This window comes from Lactuca virosa, chromosome 7 (assembly GCF_052849685.1).
Source record: "Lactuca virosa cultivar CGN04683 chromosome 7, Lactuca_virosa_CGN04683_v6, whole genome shotgun sequence".
Taxonomy (NCBI): Eukaryota; Viridiplantae; Streptophyta; class Magnoliopsida; order Asterales; family Asteraceae; genus Lactuca; species Lactuca virosa.
In genome coordinates this window covers 189,183,375-189,200,037 of record NC_136432.1, presented here as the reverse complement: position 1 = coordinate 189,200,037, position 16,663 = coordinate 189,183,375, and the positions used below count along the sequence as shown (strand labels likewise).

At 37.1% G+C, this 16,663-nt stretch overlaps 1 protein-coding gene across 1 annotated transcript; it reads right to left on the bottom strand.

Annotated features, from left to right (window-relative positions):
* Positions 1–12,552: 12,552 nt before the first annotated feature.
* On the bottom strand, positions 12,553–16,326 carry LOC145123805 (receptor-like protein 7). Its single transcript, XM_079059011.1, has 2 exons — positions 13,377–16,326; positions 12,553–12,749 (listed from the first exon to the last, which is right to left on the bottom strand). Exons 1-2 carry the CDS (start codon positions 16,261–16,263, stop codon positions 12,700–12,702), a joined length of 2,937 nt encoding a protein of 978 aa, XP_078915137.1. The 5' UTR covers positions 16,264–16,326; the 3' UTR covers positions 12,553–12,699.
* Positions 16,327–16,663: the final 337 nt, after the last annotated feature.

Here is a 16,663-nt window from a genome sequence, read left to right as displayed (position 1 = left end):
GATCGCTGTGCTCCTCCTTACTTCGAGAGTAGATAAGTATGTCATCGATGAAAACGATGACGAACTGATCCAAGTAAGGACGGCATACCCTATTCATTAAGTCCATGAATACTGCGGGCGCATTGGTCAATCCGAACGACATCACTACGAACTCGTAATGTCCGTAACGAGTTCGGAAGGCTCTCTTCGGAACATCCTCCTCAAGCACTCGTAACTGGTGATACCCGGATCTCAGGTCGATCTTGGAAAAGTAGCTCGCCCCTTGCAGTTGATCAAATAAATCGTCTATGCACGGAAGAGGGTAACGATTTTTGATTGTGAGCTTGTTGAGTTCCCTGTAATCGATGCACATACATAACGATCCGTCTTTCTTCTTTACAAACAAGACTGGTGCTCCCCAGGGTGAGAAGCTTGGTCTTATAAAGCCCTTGCTGAGCAGTTCGTTAAGTTGACCGGACAGTTCTCGTATCTCAGCAGGCGCTAGACGATAGGGCGATTTGGCTACGGGGGTCGCTCCTGGAATTAAGTCGATTCGGAACTCGACTTGACGTTGCGGGGGAAATCCTGGGAGTTCTTCCGGAAAAACGTCGGGGAAGTCGCGTACTACGGGGAGGTCTTTTAGGTCTTTTGTTTTCTGGCGGTATGGCCCTTCTGGTCGCAATTGGTGCAGTGCCTATCACGGCAGGGGCCGTTATGATGGAAAGAGCACTTGGTGCACTTGGGTAAGTTCCCTGCATATGTTTTGGCTAGTACAGGGGCAGTAGGAGTAGTGGCAACATGGACAGCGACCGTCTGTTGGTTCTTGGAAGAGGGTTGATTTGATTTACCACTCCTTCGGTCCCCACACTTCCTTTTGTTGTCGGTCGCGTTGGTTGGGATTGGGGTAATGGTTGTAGTTGTTGATGGGGTAGAAGGAACCTCGTGGTCGATGAGCCTTTGGGCCAATTCCTTGGCACTATCAAAGGTCGCAGGGTGAGAGGCTAGAACCTTCCCTCGATATGGGGGTACCAGACCCCAGATGTATCTTTCGATCTTCTTGCTTTCGGTGGGAACCATGTTAGGACATAGAGCCACCAGGTCGCAGAACCTGGCTGTATAAGCCGCTATGTCGGAACCCTGCATTTTGAAGTTCCAAAGTTCCTCCTCGAGTTTCTGGATTTCGCCCATCGGGCAGTACTCCTTTGTCAGAAGGTCCTTCAGTGTGTCCCAGCCCATGGCGTTGGCTGTCAACAGTGAGAGTGATTTGACATGGCCATTCCACCACGTCAGGGCCCTTTGAGTGAAGGTGCAAGCAACGAACTTTATCTTGCTTCCTTCAGGGCATGAGCACATCTCGAAGATTGCTTCTGTTCTCTCGATCCATTGGGATAGTGCAAGGATCCCTCCGGTTCCGTTGAAGTATGTAGGTTTGCAGCTGATGAAATCTTTATAAGTACACTCCCGTGCACGTAGATGGATTTCACCATGGCTAGAGTTGGTACCAGTCCCCATTCCACTAACGGCCCCAGAGTTTACTTGGGCCATGGCAGCGGTCACAGATGCGGTCACAGCTGCCTGGAATATCACCGCATCAAACTGCTGCGGAGGGGGTGGTGGTGGTGGAGTTTGTGTTGCAGGTCTGCCCCTGGTCGGACGAGGACGAGGCGACATCTTTTACTGAAAATTGATAGAGATGATGATAATAGTAAGAATCAATTGTAAGTATGACATGAGTGTTTCATAGACTAAATCACCATAGTCTAATTATCAGATATAGGTATAACAATAGAATAGGGAATCACAACGGTAAAGACTTTCCCATAGATTAGATAACTGCCAATATTACTGGTATTAATGATGTAAAATGTGTTCGGGAAAAATGACCTAACAGTAGGTCTTACATCAAGCCATAACAGAAAATGTTGGCAGTTTAGAAGTCTAGTTGGTGTACTTTCAAAGTTAGAATTGTTTACAGACAAGTGCACCATAGAGCACATAAAAGAAATGCTATTCCTTAACCAAAAGAGAAAGATGAGTCGACATCTTCTATCGGCGATGGGTATCCCTCGGACGAACCCTTAGGTCTGCCAGTTGACGTACAACTTCCTGAAGGTGTCGCTCATGCGCCCTCTGATGCACTCGGAGTTCCATGACTTCGGCTCGTGATGCAGCTAGCTGTTGCTGCAGAGCCTCGTTGGTCCTCCTGGTTCTTTCCATAGCCTCTTCGAGTTGGTGAATGCGGACCGTGTTAAGGCTAGATTTGGCATCAATTTCTACTACTCGGTCAATGGCTGCATGACCTTGCTCGACGTTCCGAGCAATCCTACAGACCATGATAGGTAGAACACGGTCAGCTGAGCCTCCCTCGTTTATGTTGTAAAAGTTTCAGTCTCCGTTGAAATGTAAAGGCTGACCCTGCTCATCACTCCATCGATTCAAGGTTGTTGCCCACAAGGGAGTGGGACCTTGAAATGTCGGACGGGGGTTGAGGTTTGGGACTTGACCTTCTTGGGGTAGGTTGTTGACCTCTGGTTCGGAGTCAGAGCTATCCAAAAAGCCTCTGCGAGGTGATCATCCAAAGGGATTGGGTGATCATCTTCTAGCTCATGGTCAAGCCATCCACCCATGCCTTGGTTGGGATAGTACGGGTCGCCGGGGAGATGGAAGGCAGCCATGCTATCTAAGCGAGAATAGGGGAAAAGGATAGTTAATAGACGTACTAATGAAGGTCCTTTTTAGTTGACACATATGTAATCTATAGTAACGTAGAATACTCCTATAGTATTCTGTTCTAATGTTCTTGTTGTAGTAGTGTTGGTAAGTTTTTAGACTTGTTGCAACATTACAATCATTCTTAGGCACATGATAGTCACTCCTCAGAAAATATAGTTGATCAGGCTATATCCCCTTAGGTTTGACTATATGTCTCTAATCCTAATTGTGATGTCCAACAATCATAATACTTTTGTTCTGTTCTAGTATGATACTTACCCTGGTATGAATAGATGTATATATATACTTAGTCAAACTTCCATGGACATTGACAATGGAAACATTGGAAGTCCAGAAAAGCTTTCTCTTCCCAATGGAAAAGGATCGGCCATAGTCAACTCGGTTGACCAAATGGTAAAGAGAAAGGCTAAGTCTGAAATTGTCCCGTGTACCATTCCAAAATAATATGTTTGCTTCTATTGCCAATAGAATGGGCATAGGTTGCTAAGCTGCCAAATCTACCTGAATGATCATAAGGATGGTAAAGTCAGAGTGTATGACTTTGCTTCAGAATCAAAGCTTAAAGGAAGAGTAAGCTGAATCTGATTGCGAAGAGATGGATTTTGATCGCCTGATTCGATGATCGGATTGTCACATGCACAGAATCCACCATCGGGGTGGCTGATTGGTTATGCAGGGAGTACACCTCCCTATGCGGGGCGTACACCTCCTTACGCGGGGCGTACGCTCGCAAAGTACAAAAGTTCAATAAGTGCTTAATGGCTTAAGCACTTAATCCCAAACTTCAGATCTATGGTCCAAATGCTCCCTAGAGTCATAAATTCTGCAACTTTATGACTTTAAACGTCCAAAAAGTCCTTAATACGTGGTCTTAACCCATTAAGACCTTCTACAAGAAGCATGGAACCAAACTAGATAAAGGGACCTCATTTTTATGGCTTAGAACCCTTCTTAGGGTCTGAAAGGACTGCCTAAAATGTCCAAAATCACACATGCATAACAATGGGACTTTTGGGACAAGAAGAACATCATAAAGATACCAAAATGAGATCCAAGAAAACAAGGCTTAAAGGCAGCAACTTTTTACCTTTTGGAGCTTCCTAAGAAGGTGATGATCCAAGATCCACAAGCTTGCTTCAACTTCTAATCTCCTTGATGCAACTCCTTCTTCCTTAAGCACACAAAGAACACACTTTAAGCTCAAAACATTCTCTTATGGGGTTAGGGTTTCCCAAAAACGACTCAAGGGCTTGGAGGCTGAAAGGATGAGTCTAAATGATCCATAAAGGTGCTTAAATACCCCACAAGCCCTAAAATTAGGGTTTCACTCGGACATAAGTACGCACGACGTACATATGTGTACACCCAACGTACTAGGGCGTGCCCTAGTATGCTTAGCATACTCACATGTACGCTTAGCGTACAACTCCTGCTCAAAAATTACCATTTTGCTACTACGGCTTCTTAGGGCTACATCCTTACAATCCAGGGACCAAAATGACATACTTTAAACCAAGAGATGAATTTGAAATTACCTGAAAATTGGGGTGTTACAAACTGGTAATTTATTAGTTTATACTGTAAATTTTGTACATTAAACTCTGATTTGACTGTATTAAGTTGTGAATTAACTATATTAAATTGTGAATTAAATGTATTAACAAGTGAATTTTTTAAGAAATTTGTGTTAATTTTTTTTTATGAATTTTGTGTTTGCTTATAAAATATGATATGAAAGAAGCATTACACAGCAATATGATTTTCTCTAATTTTGAATAAAGTATGTAAAATTTAAACCGTGAATATTGTGTAAGTAAAACCTTGAAAGAAACACTAGCCTCAAATGTATTATTACGTATTAAGTTGAAAATATGGTTGTGAATATATATTTTCTTGTATTAAACTATGAATTTATTATATTAAGTTATGAAATTTGTATATTAAACTGTGAATTGACTATATTGAATTGTTAATTTTTTTGCGAATTTGTGTTAAAATATGAATGATTTATGTATGAATTCTTGCATTAATTTTCTTGTAAATATATTTATTTTGTGTGCACTACAAGTTATATATATAGGGCTAGGTTATTTTGTTTCTTACATTTATTGTGTGCTAGAATGCACCAATAGGAATTTAGTAAATTAAATATTTATTTAATTAGATAAATATAGATATTAAATAATTTCCATAATTATATGTATATTAAATGATATCCATAATTATAATTATCTTTTTATGGAAACTAATTAAATCCATCATTAATGTCAGCAATAACATTCTTTCAGAATGAATTCGCATCTAGGTTTTATATATGAGTTCGTATATTGTTTCAGGACTTAGTCACTTAAAATACAATAAAGTTGCATTGAATATGAAGAACGAGAGTGTATTCTACTAGAATACGCTCTCATTCTACTTCTACTGGAATACATTCTCATTCTGTAAGTCCCTAATCTGCTTGTGTATCAATCAGATCCGTTTGATGGTGCGGAATCCCAATCAAACGGATGATGTCAGATCAAATAGAAGAGAAGGAGAAGAAGAATATGATGAATCTTGTATGTATTGATATGAATGAAGATCCGGATACAAGATTCACACACACTTACACACACTCTCTTTTCTCTCTCTTTCTCTCTCTAGAACACCTTGAGTTTCACACACTTAAGCTCTCCGATTCTATGTGTTCATCCTTCACATGCACTCCTCACCCTATATATATATATATATATATATATATATATATATATATATATATATGTATATATATATATATATATATATATATATATATATATATATATATATATATATATATATATATATATATATATATATATATATATATATATATATGGACCTAAGGCCAAACCCAAAATACAAATAATCCAATGCTCGGTGCAAGCTACAATTAATCCTATACTATTTTTGGCCCAAATTATAAAAACAATAAATGCTTAGAAAAGCAAAGTATAAACCATATTTTTGACCCAACAATCTCCCCCTTGGTTTATAGCTTTCTTTTCTTTTCTTAAATGACCCAACAAGCTCCCCTTAAAAAGTAGCTGGCTTTCTTGTTCATCTTCATTGTAAGCTTGGCTTCAGCATTTATCTTCAATGAATGACTTCATCTTGAGCACTTGGGCATTTTTTCAAGATTTGACATTGAACGCACATTGGGTGAGGAGGCTTGACGTATTGATTCTTGAAAGATAGCGCTTTCAGTTTGAGAATCTTCAGAGAGAACATCAGAGAGAACAAATCTTCTGGATCACTTCAGCAGGTTCATAGATAGCAGCAGACTGATTGAGGAGGCTTCAATGCAATCCGTCACCTAATCTTCAAATGCAGCTTCACCTTGCTTCTGGGGTTGAAAGATTGAATGTCGAAAGAATAATCTTTATTTCTTGCTCCTTCGAATGAGAATTCTTCGATGATCACGGATGAAGCCTTGGCTCAGAAATCTTCGACACAAACTCCATGAGTTTCATCTTCACCTGAATTCACTTTTCAAGACAAAACAAAACTAAAAGAAAATTTAGCACACAATATTTTTTGGAATTTTCATATTTTCTGAAAAAGAAATAAAACATAAATAACACTATTTTTGGATTTTTTTTTTAATTTTCTGATTTTTGTTTGGATTTTAAAATTTTTAATTCTCCCCTAATATTTAAATTAGAAGAAAACTATGAACAAATTTAACAAAAATAAAATGATATCTAACTTTAAGAGTGATTTGGGATCAAAGTTTTTAGACAGCCTTTATCCGTTTATCAGTACCTCTCCCTTCATGAATAGATCTGGTCAATCGCCGGTATTGTGTTCCACTTAAACACGAGAGATTGTGACAAAATTAGGACATACTATAAGTGACAAGACAATGTGATCCTAAGTTCCTAGATAATATTCCTTAAGGACCATTCAGCTGACGATGACCAAAGATATTGTTGTCCACCTAAATTGAGCAGCGAGATCTACAGACAACCTAGTGATTGTTCAAATTTAAGTGTACTAGAACATGTTTCCCGCTTCCTGACATACCCCAATAATCACAAACTTCCAAAGTACTCCTTACTTTAGGTGAGCAGACAATTATTATGAGAGAAGTCAGATTTAGAATGCATATGCTATACACCCAGGTCGGATCTCTTCCAATCACACAGAGGATGAAACATATGACTAACCAGATTTAGAGGAATTGAGAATTAGAATGGTGCATATGCTGTGTACCAGGTCGGATGGTTAATCACGCAAAGGAGACAACATATGGCTAACAGGCAGGAAGAATTGCATAGATAGAAGATGCATAGAAATAGAGTTGCATATGTTGCAGTCCAGCTCGGATGTATTTCAATCACGCAGAGGAGGCAACATATGACTAATAGAAGGAAAGCAAGAAAATAATTTTCTACAGACCTACTTTATCGGAATTCCCCAGTCACCCCATCAATACCGGAATTAAGGACAAAGTCCGTACATCGAGGAAGAGTTAAACCACAGTTCTAAATTCGGATAACTTTAATGTGACCGATGGATTATCATGTATATCTCCCTGCTCAACCTATCTGAGCATCGTATTGTGAGGCTAAATGGATCTATCTAGGTCAAGATTTTTCAAGTCTCTAGATTCCTTAAGTTCACCAAGCCTAGTCAAGTCCATTTTAATCTCTCGTGCCTACCAGCGCATCGAACACAGAGCCTAGACAATTCAGATTCAGTCCCTTACACAGATTCAGATTGCCTGCTATCACATGATTATATCACTTCCCAAAACATCTCCCTCAAGCACATTCCATAACCAACATTTTTTTTTTGATTTTTTGATTTTCTAATGTTTTTGGATTTTTTAAAATTTTAAAATTTTTGTTTTGTTTTTATTTCTCCCCCTAACTTTGTGCATAGGAGAGAAACGAAAGTAAATGCACAAATTTAAACTATCCTAAAACAAAAATTAGTCTTTAAAGCGAATCAGCTTAAGAAAAACTCAGGAGTATAGAGAGGAAAACTCAAACCGTAAGTCACCGATTGAATTTGCATCCAGAAGGTCTGAGAACAGCACGCGTAATCTCAGAACAGATCCGAAAATTCTTCATGTCATTAAGCACTAACCCCGTTTGTGATATCTTCCTTTCTTCCTTTCCCGCAAAAGGACACATACTCTCAAACAAAGGTCTGAATGTTGTACAGTTGAGAGATGTCCCCTATCATGTGCCAGGAACAGCCACTACCAACAAACTGAAGTCTGATGATATGCCTCCATAGCTGCTCCGACACAGAGCGGGATCAGTTGGTCTTTGGAACCCAGTCCATTTTGAAACTGGGTCGACCTTTGTCGTCTACGCAAGATACATTCTCCCACGACATGTCCTGTTTATCACAAACAGAAGATGTAGAAATATTAGAGTCATTAGAAAATTTGGGAGAGTGAGATTTCGGAACCCATTTGTAGTTGGGTTTGACCCATTTCTTTTTCGATCCGATGGGTGGCTCAGTACTTGCTTTTGATTTTGATGTCGGCCGTTGAGATGACTTTGACCTAGCCGGTCTTGGTTTCACTAGAGCATCTCTTGAAATTGGCTTCTGCGCCGGCATTCCCTTCTTGCCCTTGGGATTCGGATTCTTGTCCTTGTGGGTTTGATTCTTGGTCTTCTGCGCGTTCCAGTCATCATGGTCTGAACGTGACCTTGAGGGGTTTCTTTTGCAGTATCTCCCTCTTGGCGCGTTCTGCCACCCTTGTGCGTAGTAGGGAACGTATGCGCGATTTGGACAGTTTTGGGCAATATGTCCAGGTGTTCCACAGTGAAAACAAGTCTTTTTCTTCACTGGGAAGTTGTTTCTTCCTGCCCCTGGTGGCGTAACCTTGCCTTGTTTCTTGCTTTTCCCACACGCACAGTTGCAGCATGCATTCTATTTAACTTGATTTGGTGGCATGTACTTCTCAACAATAGGTTGATCAGAAGCAACTGAGTTCGAAGCAACAGATTCAGAGCTCAAGGAGATGTTGGTTTGTTCAATGGTTTTCTCCTTGTTCTCATCTTCTGCTACTTTACTATCAGACACACTCTCTTCAGCTGCTTGCTTGGATTGGTTTAAGGATTGATCTGCATAGGAAGTAGAAACATTAGTATTTTCAACATTAATAATGCCTCCTGATACAAAACCAGCTGGTTTGCCATAAACCATGAATGGTTCGTTGGCAATCTCCTCTTTAGTTAAAGGGTGATACTGATGTGTGTGATTGAAAGGAGGAGGCACTTCATCATACCCTAAACCCTTTGACCGATTATGTTTAAATTGCATGCAATGGTCTATCATGTTGGCAACTACTTCGCTTGATACATCAAACTTTTTAAAATCAAAATTTGCAGTTTCAAATTGCCCTTATAATGTATCAAGCTCAGTAATTAACTCAGCATTCTGTCTCTTGATATAATCATAATGTTCACATTTTTCACTGTAGTCTTGCTGAATTCTCTTAAAGTCCTTTATTTTTGTTTCTAATTCAGCCTTCAGGGGTTTCTGTCCTTTCCTGAGTTGATATCCTTCATATCTCAGGTCCTCAACTTCTCTTTTTAATAAATCAATTTGTTCCCGAAGAAAATTTAATCGTATCTTCACTAGATAGTGTACATGAAACTTCACATGATTGAGAACATGAAACTTCATTGACCGGGATGTTTGCGGAACTCATTGTTTTTCGACAATTCAAAGCGTCAAGTTCTTCAATTATATCAGCAAGACTAAGACGATTGAGATCTTTTGTCTTCTTGATGACAGCCACATTCATATCCCACGACTTTGGAAGTGCATTCAACAGCTTTTTGTTTATCTCAGATTTATTCAAGAAGATCCCAGATATGTTCATATCAGTAGTAAGAGTTGTGAATCGCTGCAGTTGTGCCTCTAGAGTTTCTCCAGGAATGTAATAGAACATGTTAAATATTTGTCTTAACATATCCTGACTCTCTTTCATGTCTTCGTAGACCTCAAAAGCCATTAAAAGCACAACTAGAAGCCAAAATCAAACATAAAAGTCAAACCAAAAAAATGCCCTTTGACTATAAACCTCAAAAGTCAACCTTAAAAGTCAAATTTAAAAACTCAAACTCAAAAGTCAAACTTGAAAAGTCAAACTTAAAAGTCAAACCGAAAAGCTAAATTTGAAATTTTAAAAGTTAAATGAGAAAGTCAAAGTTTAAAGTCAAAGGTCAAACTTTAAAAGTCAAAGACAAAATTTTAAGGAAAAAGTCAAAATTAAAAGTCAAAAATTAAAATAAAATTTTTTTGGTTGAAATTGGAATTTAAAATGAAAAGAAACTGAATTTTGGGCTGAAATTGACAAAAATGCGAAAGTTGGAACCGAGAGGGACACTTTATGAATTAAATTTCGAAGGAGTGAAGCAATTTGTTAGCTAGACGAGTTGGTAAAGCGTTGTGTTGCTCAACCAGAGGTCCCGGGTTCGATCCCTGGCACCCCCCAATCTGTTTCCTATTTTTTAGATGCGAAGGAAGATGCTGCTGCGAGGACGACGCCGATGACGCGATGCGAGGACGTGCGAGGATCAGCTCCGAAGCGAAAACCGAGGCTGCTGGACCGCAAACTCCGGACCGTAAACTCCGGACCGTAAACCTCGGAAACCCTAGCTGCTGACCGTAAACGCCGCCACCCCTTCGCTGGTTACGACCAAAAACACCGTTTTTATCTATCCAAAAACGCAAGAATCTTTCCAAAATAAGATCAAATCGGCTCCAGATCTGACAAAATTGATTGATACAATCCAAGCTCTGATACCACTTGTAAGTCCCTAATCTGCTTGTGTATCAATCAGATCCGTTTGATGGTGCGGAATCCCAATCAAACGGATGATGTCAGATCAAATAGAAGAGAATGAGAAGAAGAATATGATGAATCTTGTATGTATTGATATGAATGAAGATCCGGATACAAGATTCACACACACTTACACACACTCTCTTTTCTCTCTCTTTCTCTCTCTAGAACACCTTGAGTTTCACACACTTAAGCTCTCATATTCTATGTGTTCATCCTTCACATTCACTCCTCACCCTATATATATATGGACCTAAGGCCAAGCCCAAAATACAAATAATCCAATGCTCGGTCCAAGCTACAATTAATCCTATACTATTTTTGGCCCAAATAATAAAAACAATAAATGCTTAGAAAAACAAAGTATAAACCATATTTTTGACCCAACACATTCTTCTAGATATGAATTCATTCTGAAAAAATATTATTGTTGACATTAATGACGAATTTAATTAGTTTCCATTAAAATGAGTTATAAGTATGGATAACATTTAATATACATATAATTATTACTAAATTATTATTGGTGCATTCTAGCACACAATAGATGTGAGAAATATTTGAACCTACCTATATATATATATATATATATATATATATATATATATATATATATATATATATATATATATATACACACACACACACACACACACACAAGTAGGTTAATGAGAAAACATAAATATTTTGCGATAACACGAAAACAGATTCTATCTTATAAAAATCAAACACATGTACTTTAGAAATTAAATTTATTATCAATAAATTAAAGATAACAAGTTTACATTGAAGAGTGTTATGGTAATATAGATTCAAAAAACATGTTTTGCTAATATGAAACAATTTCTTATGTATCTTCGATTATCATTATGTAGTTCAACGTTTTGATGGATTCTAATCTAAAATATAAAGTTGAGGTGACATAATCTCATAGATTTTCTTTGTTTTTGCGTTTTCGCAAATTATTTGCATTTTCGCATTAACCCTCCCATATATATATATATATATATATATATATATATATATATATATATATATATATATATATATATATATATATATAGATCCGGTAAGAAATTTTTTTTGGTAGGAAGGTAAGAAGTTTTTTTTCTACATATTTTTTTGACGAACAAAATAAATGAATCACTAGATGATTAATTTGTAAGATGATTCACAAGAAAAAATTCTCAAAAAAACATTATTATAATTCATTTTTAAGTAAATTAAGAAAAAATTCACTTTTATGACAATTTTAGGGAATAACAACAAAATCATTGTATAAATGAATCATCGAGATGTTTTTTTGACAATTTTTTCTTGTGAATCATCTTACAAATGAATCATCTAATGATTCATTTTGTTTGTTCGCGAAAAAAATATTTAGAAAAAAAACTTGTTACCTTCCTACCAAAAATTTCGTTTTTATTTGATCTTGAATATATATATATATATATATATATATATATATATATATATATATATATATATATATATATATATATATATATATATATATATATATATATATATATGGTAAAACTATAAGATGATGTTGAATCTAGTAAGGAGTCAACCAAATGGTGAGGGCCTGGGAAATGGGAAGGGTGGTTTTATGTGTTGGTTTTTGTTGTTTGGGTGATTTCAGTGTCCTGTATACGAGGGCATTAAAACGTAAAAATTGTTAGAAATTATTATGTATTGCATATTGATGATTGAATTGTTATATAATGATCAATCAATCGTGACAAAGTTACGTGTTTGCTTAAGTTGGGGACCCGCGGACCAACCATTTATTACTTATGCCACCTGATTATTATGCAACCAGGATATTGAAGGGTAATAAGTATGCTATTATTGCTATACTTAAGAAGGAGAATTGGAAATTCTTTGTTGTTATGGCAAGAGTATATTAAGGGTTATTGCATGTACAAATTGTGTCCTGCATGGTATTTGAAACTGAAACTAATAAAGCGGGCTCATGAAAGTGTTTAAAAGCATGAAAGAAAAAGAGTCTTGACACTGAAATCGAGGAGAATATAGTCCGAGTTAATGTATCATATATTACAACAAATATGCCTTTTATGTATCAAGGATACTCTTAAACAACAGAAGTCTATCACAGACAAATATAATTGAAATCCACAGAGTAACTAAAATCCTTTGACCTTCTGCATCTTCTCCTCGTCCTTCGAACTTGAAGCTATCATAACATGTTAAGGTAAAGATTATGATGGTAATTCACGGTTTTCTATCTATAGAAACTAATGTGTACTTTATAAAATATGGTTATAAACTTATAATATGGATTACATACCAAAATACTTTAAACATGTACTATGCACATTCAAAAACAAACATGTTTTCATAAACATTATCATTTATCATAAATTTACCTTAAAGGAATACCTTGTTGAAAATATTCACCGAGATCACACACCAGGAGACATAACGTATCCAAGTAAAAAAAATCCTTAGTATTTAAAAATAAAAATATGTAAATAATAACTTCTTTGCTATATATGATGCATATTTGGCTTGCTATATAATTTAATAATGTTTTTCATGATGATGAAAAACTAAAAGTGATTGTTAACAACACAATGTAGAGAATCATATCTCGGTTAAACAACTATCTTGTATTGATTCCTTTAAAGTAAAAAAAGTAGTTTTAAAAAAACCATTATAATTGTTCTACTGTGTTTGTAGCCGACGTACATATAATATTTTCAATATTGTTGAGGGATAGGACCACATGTGTACACATAACAAACTATTATCTTGGAAATTTGCTACGAAGTTGTAAGGTAATATAAAAGGATTATTGTACCTTGGTTTCTCCTTGTGTTACAAAATGGCCTTACACATCTGTTCCTCTTTGCGAGCCCATCACTATACCTTTCATATAGAAAGTTGCCAATAAAAATCCCAACAACCAGCCCACTTCCAACTCCACAGAATATGATGATCCAATCAATTCTTTCGCTTGGGAAGAGAGACTCAGACATATTGCTTGGTGGTGGAGGTCTTGAAGAGAGTGAACCTTGACATTCCTTGGATAAAGGTTGTCCACACAATTGAGAATTCCCCATGTAGGAGTTGTTGTCGAATGTATTGAACTGTTTTCCTTGGGGTATGCGCCCCTCAAGATTGTTGAATGACACATTGAAAATGGAAAGGAAGTTGAGTTGCACCAACTGTTGAGGAATTTTTCCAGAAAACTCGTTTTTGGAGATATCCAAAGCTTCAAGATTCTTTAGAGATCCTAGTGAGGGCAATACGTGTCCTGTAAAATGATTGTTGGAAAGATTTAGTGGTTGAAGCCCTTGAAGATCTTGGAGTGATTGTGGGATTTCTCCTTCAAAATGGTTACAAGAGAGATCAATAGCCATATCTATGGTTAAGATATGTTCATACTGTGTATTGACAGCTTTGTGAATTACTCTTATCGTATAATACCACACGAAAATAGGTGGTTTGCCAAAAGCTTTCATAACAGATGATTTGCCAACAGATTTCATGGCATTCCAAGTTTGGAAGTACTTTTGGTCCAATTGACCACTAAAACGGTTATTAGAGAGGTCTATGATCCGCAACTTTGGGAACTGTGTGGAAACATTTGTGGAACCTTGAATTGGACCATAAAGTTTGTTAGACCGCAAATCAAGAACTCGCAACTTTGCAAGAGTTCCCATCCAAAAAGGAAAGACATCATCAAAAGAGTTAGCTCCAAGAGAGAGAACCTCTAAATTGGTACAATTTGTCAATGATCTTGGGAGCTGACCCGTAAGTCTATTTTCACTCAAATCAAAACTTTCCAACATGCATCCATGCATAAATGCATTCATACTTATGCCATGAAAGTTATTTCGGCTTAGATCCAAAAACGACAACGAATTATTGCTTGAGCTACCCAAACATGGAGGAAGCGTTCCACTTATGTTGTTAGAAAACAAATCTAACATTTGAAGAGATTTCATTTCACATATCATTGGTGGTATTTCTCCGATCAGATTGTTATTTTCGGCTGCATAAGCAATTGTGGTTTGTGGTGGAATTGGTAGCGGTCCTCGTACCTGATTATGACTGATGAAAAATAATAGTAAACGTCTCCATGGGAGAAAACGAGGATGCTGATGAAAGCCAGTGATTGAGTTGTATGAAAGGTCAATCTTCTGTAACGTTTCTTTGCTGTTGTTCCAGATCCACACAGGTACCATGCCATCAATTTTGTTGTCGTTGAGACGTAATTCTGTCATTTTATCTTGGAAGCGCAAAAAGGCAGGGAATTGCTTCAAGATGCAGGATTCCATGTCCAAGACATTCAGTTGTGGTAAGGTGATATTAGTGTAGTTGTTGCCGGTAAATATTGATATCATGTTATCACCTAACCTGAGACTTTTAAGTTTGTTGAGTTGTAGGAAGATGTCTATGTTTACCCTGCCTTGGAAATTATTCGATAATAGGCTAACAACTTGAAGACTTTTGAATTTGGAAAAGGAGCTTGAAATTGGTCCTTGCAATTGATTTTCTTGAAGGTTTATAAGTGATAGTTGGGTGAGGTTGAAAAACCAGGAAGGTATATGACCAGTAAGAAAATTTCTTCCCATCGCGACAACACAAAGTTCGGTTAGGTTTGAAAGAAATGGTGGGATTTCACCTTTTATGTTCATATCATGTACATACAGTTCATTAAGTTTAGTCAGTTTGCCAAGCCAATTGGGCAAGCGTCCCTTTTTGAATTTGCAACCACTAAGTTCCAAAATACTTAGTTTTGAAAGGCTTGCCAATGAAGGAACAAATCCTCTGAACTGATTGCCACTAAGATCCAAGTAAGTGAGTTGCGTCAAGTTAGAAAGTGAACCTGGAATTTGCCCCGAGAAAGAGCAACTGGAAAGGCCCAATTTAAGCAAGCTACTGCTATGAAATTCAGGAATGGAACCAATGAGGTTGGTATTTGATGTGACATCAAGTATTTCTAACTTTGGCAACTGAAATATGGATTTTGGGAATTCATTCTGGAGCATACAATTGCTTAGTATGATTGACTTCAAAGAAGAAAAATTGGCCAACAAATGAGGTACAGAATAACTAATGTCAACCCCCGAGAGATGGAGTTCTTCGAGTCCTGTTAAGTTTTGCACTAGATTCTTGAAGCCATTAGGACTTTGAAGCTTTAGTGGATTCATTGACAGATCTAAGGAAGACAATTGCATCAACTGTGAGATTTCATTCAGGATTTGGCCACTAAACCCAGAATCAGAGAGATTGAGGCTTCTTAATTGCTTTAGATGACCAATCTCAGATGGGATATGAGATTCATTAAAATTGTTCATGGCAAGGTTGAGGTTTTGAAGATGAATAAGGCTGAAGATGGTACTGGTAGAGTTGATATGCCCACAAAGAGAGCATTCGCTCAAATCAATGCCGATCACATGCCCATACTCATCGTCGGTGCTGCACTCCACACCAAACCACGAACAACAATCAAAACCAGCATCCGATGCATTGCTTGTTGACTTCCAAGATTGGAACGTTTGAAACCAAGTTGCACCACAAAGCGCTTCATCATCTTGATGAATTATGCTTTTCTTAAATTGAAACAAGGCTGAGCATTCCTCATCATGGCTTAGTGATGATACAGTGAAGGTTAGTGTGACCAACACGTATACAATGGAGATGGTTTGTAACATCAAGTAATTCAAGTATGGAGTCATGAGAAAGGTTTTGATATTGTATTTGTGTTTTGAACTTGTAATGTTCTTTATATAGAATGAGTAAGTTTAGCATTCAACCAATTCTAAATAAGGTGCAACCACTCACCATGTATGTGGGTAACAATAAAGGGGGACTAATAGTAGGTAATCGAGGAATCAATTCCTAGAGCCAAAAAAAAAAGTTATAGATAACCATATATGGACCAAATACAAGTTGGAGGTACACATGAGACAGTTGGAGGTACACATCACACAGGTCTTTAATTTAATGCTTCATTTATTTTCTTTCTCGAGTAATTTACAACTTTTGTCCCCCTTAGTATGTCAAAAGTTATTGTTCTCCTCAAGGTGTTTGGTTTGTTGTACCAATTGCCCCTAAATTATAATTTTGTTGCATAGT

Excerpts from the sequence above, each read along its gene's own strand:
- LOC145123805 (XM_079059011.1), bottom strand. The coding sequence starts at position 16,263 with ATGACTCCATACTTGAATTACTTGATGTTACAAACCATCTCCATTGTA. Across the intron at positions 12,750-13,376 it reads TAACACAAGGAGAAACCAAG|CTTCAAGTTCGAAGGACGAG; the intron begins GTACAATAATCC and ends ATGTTATGATAG.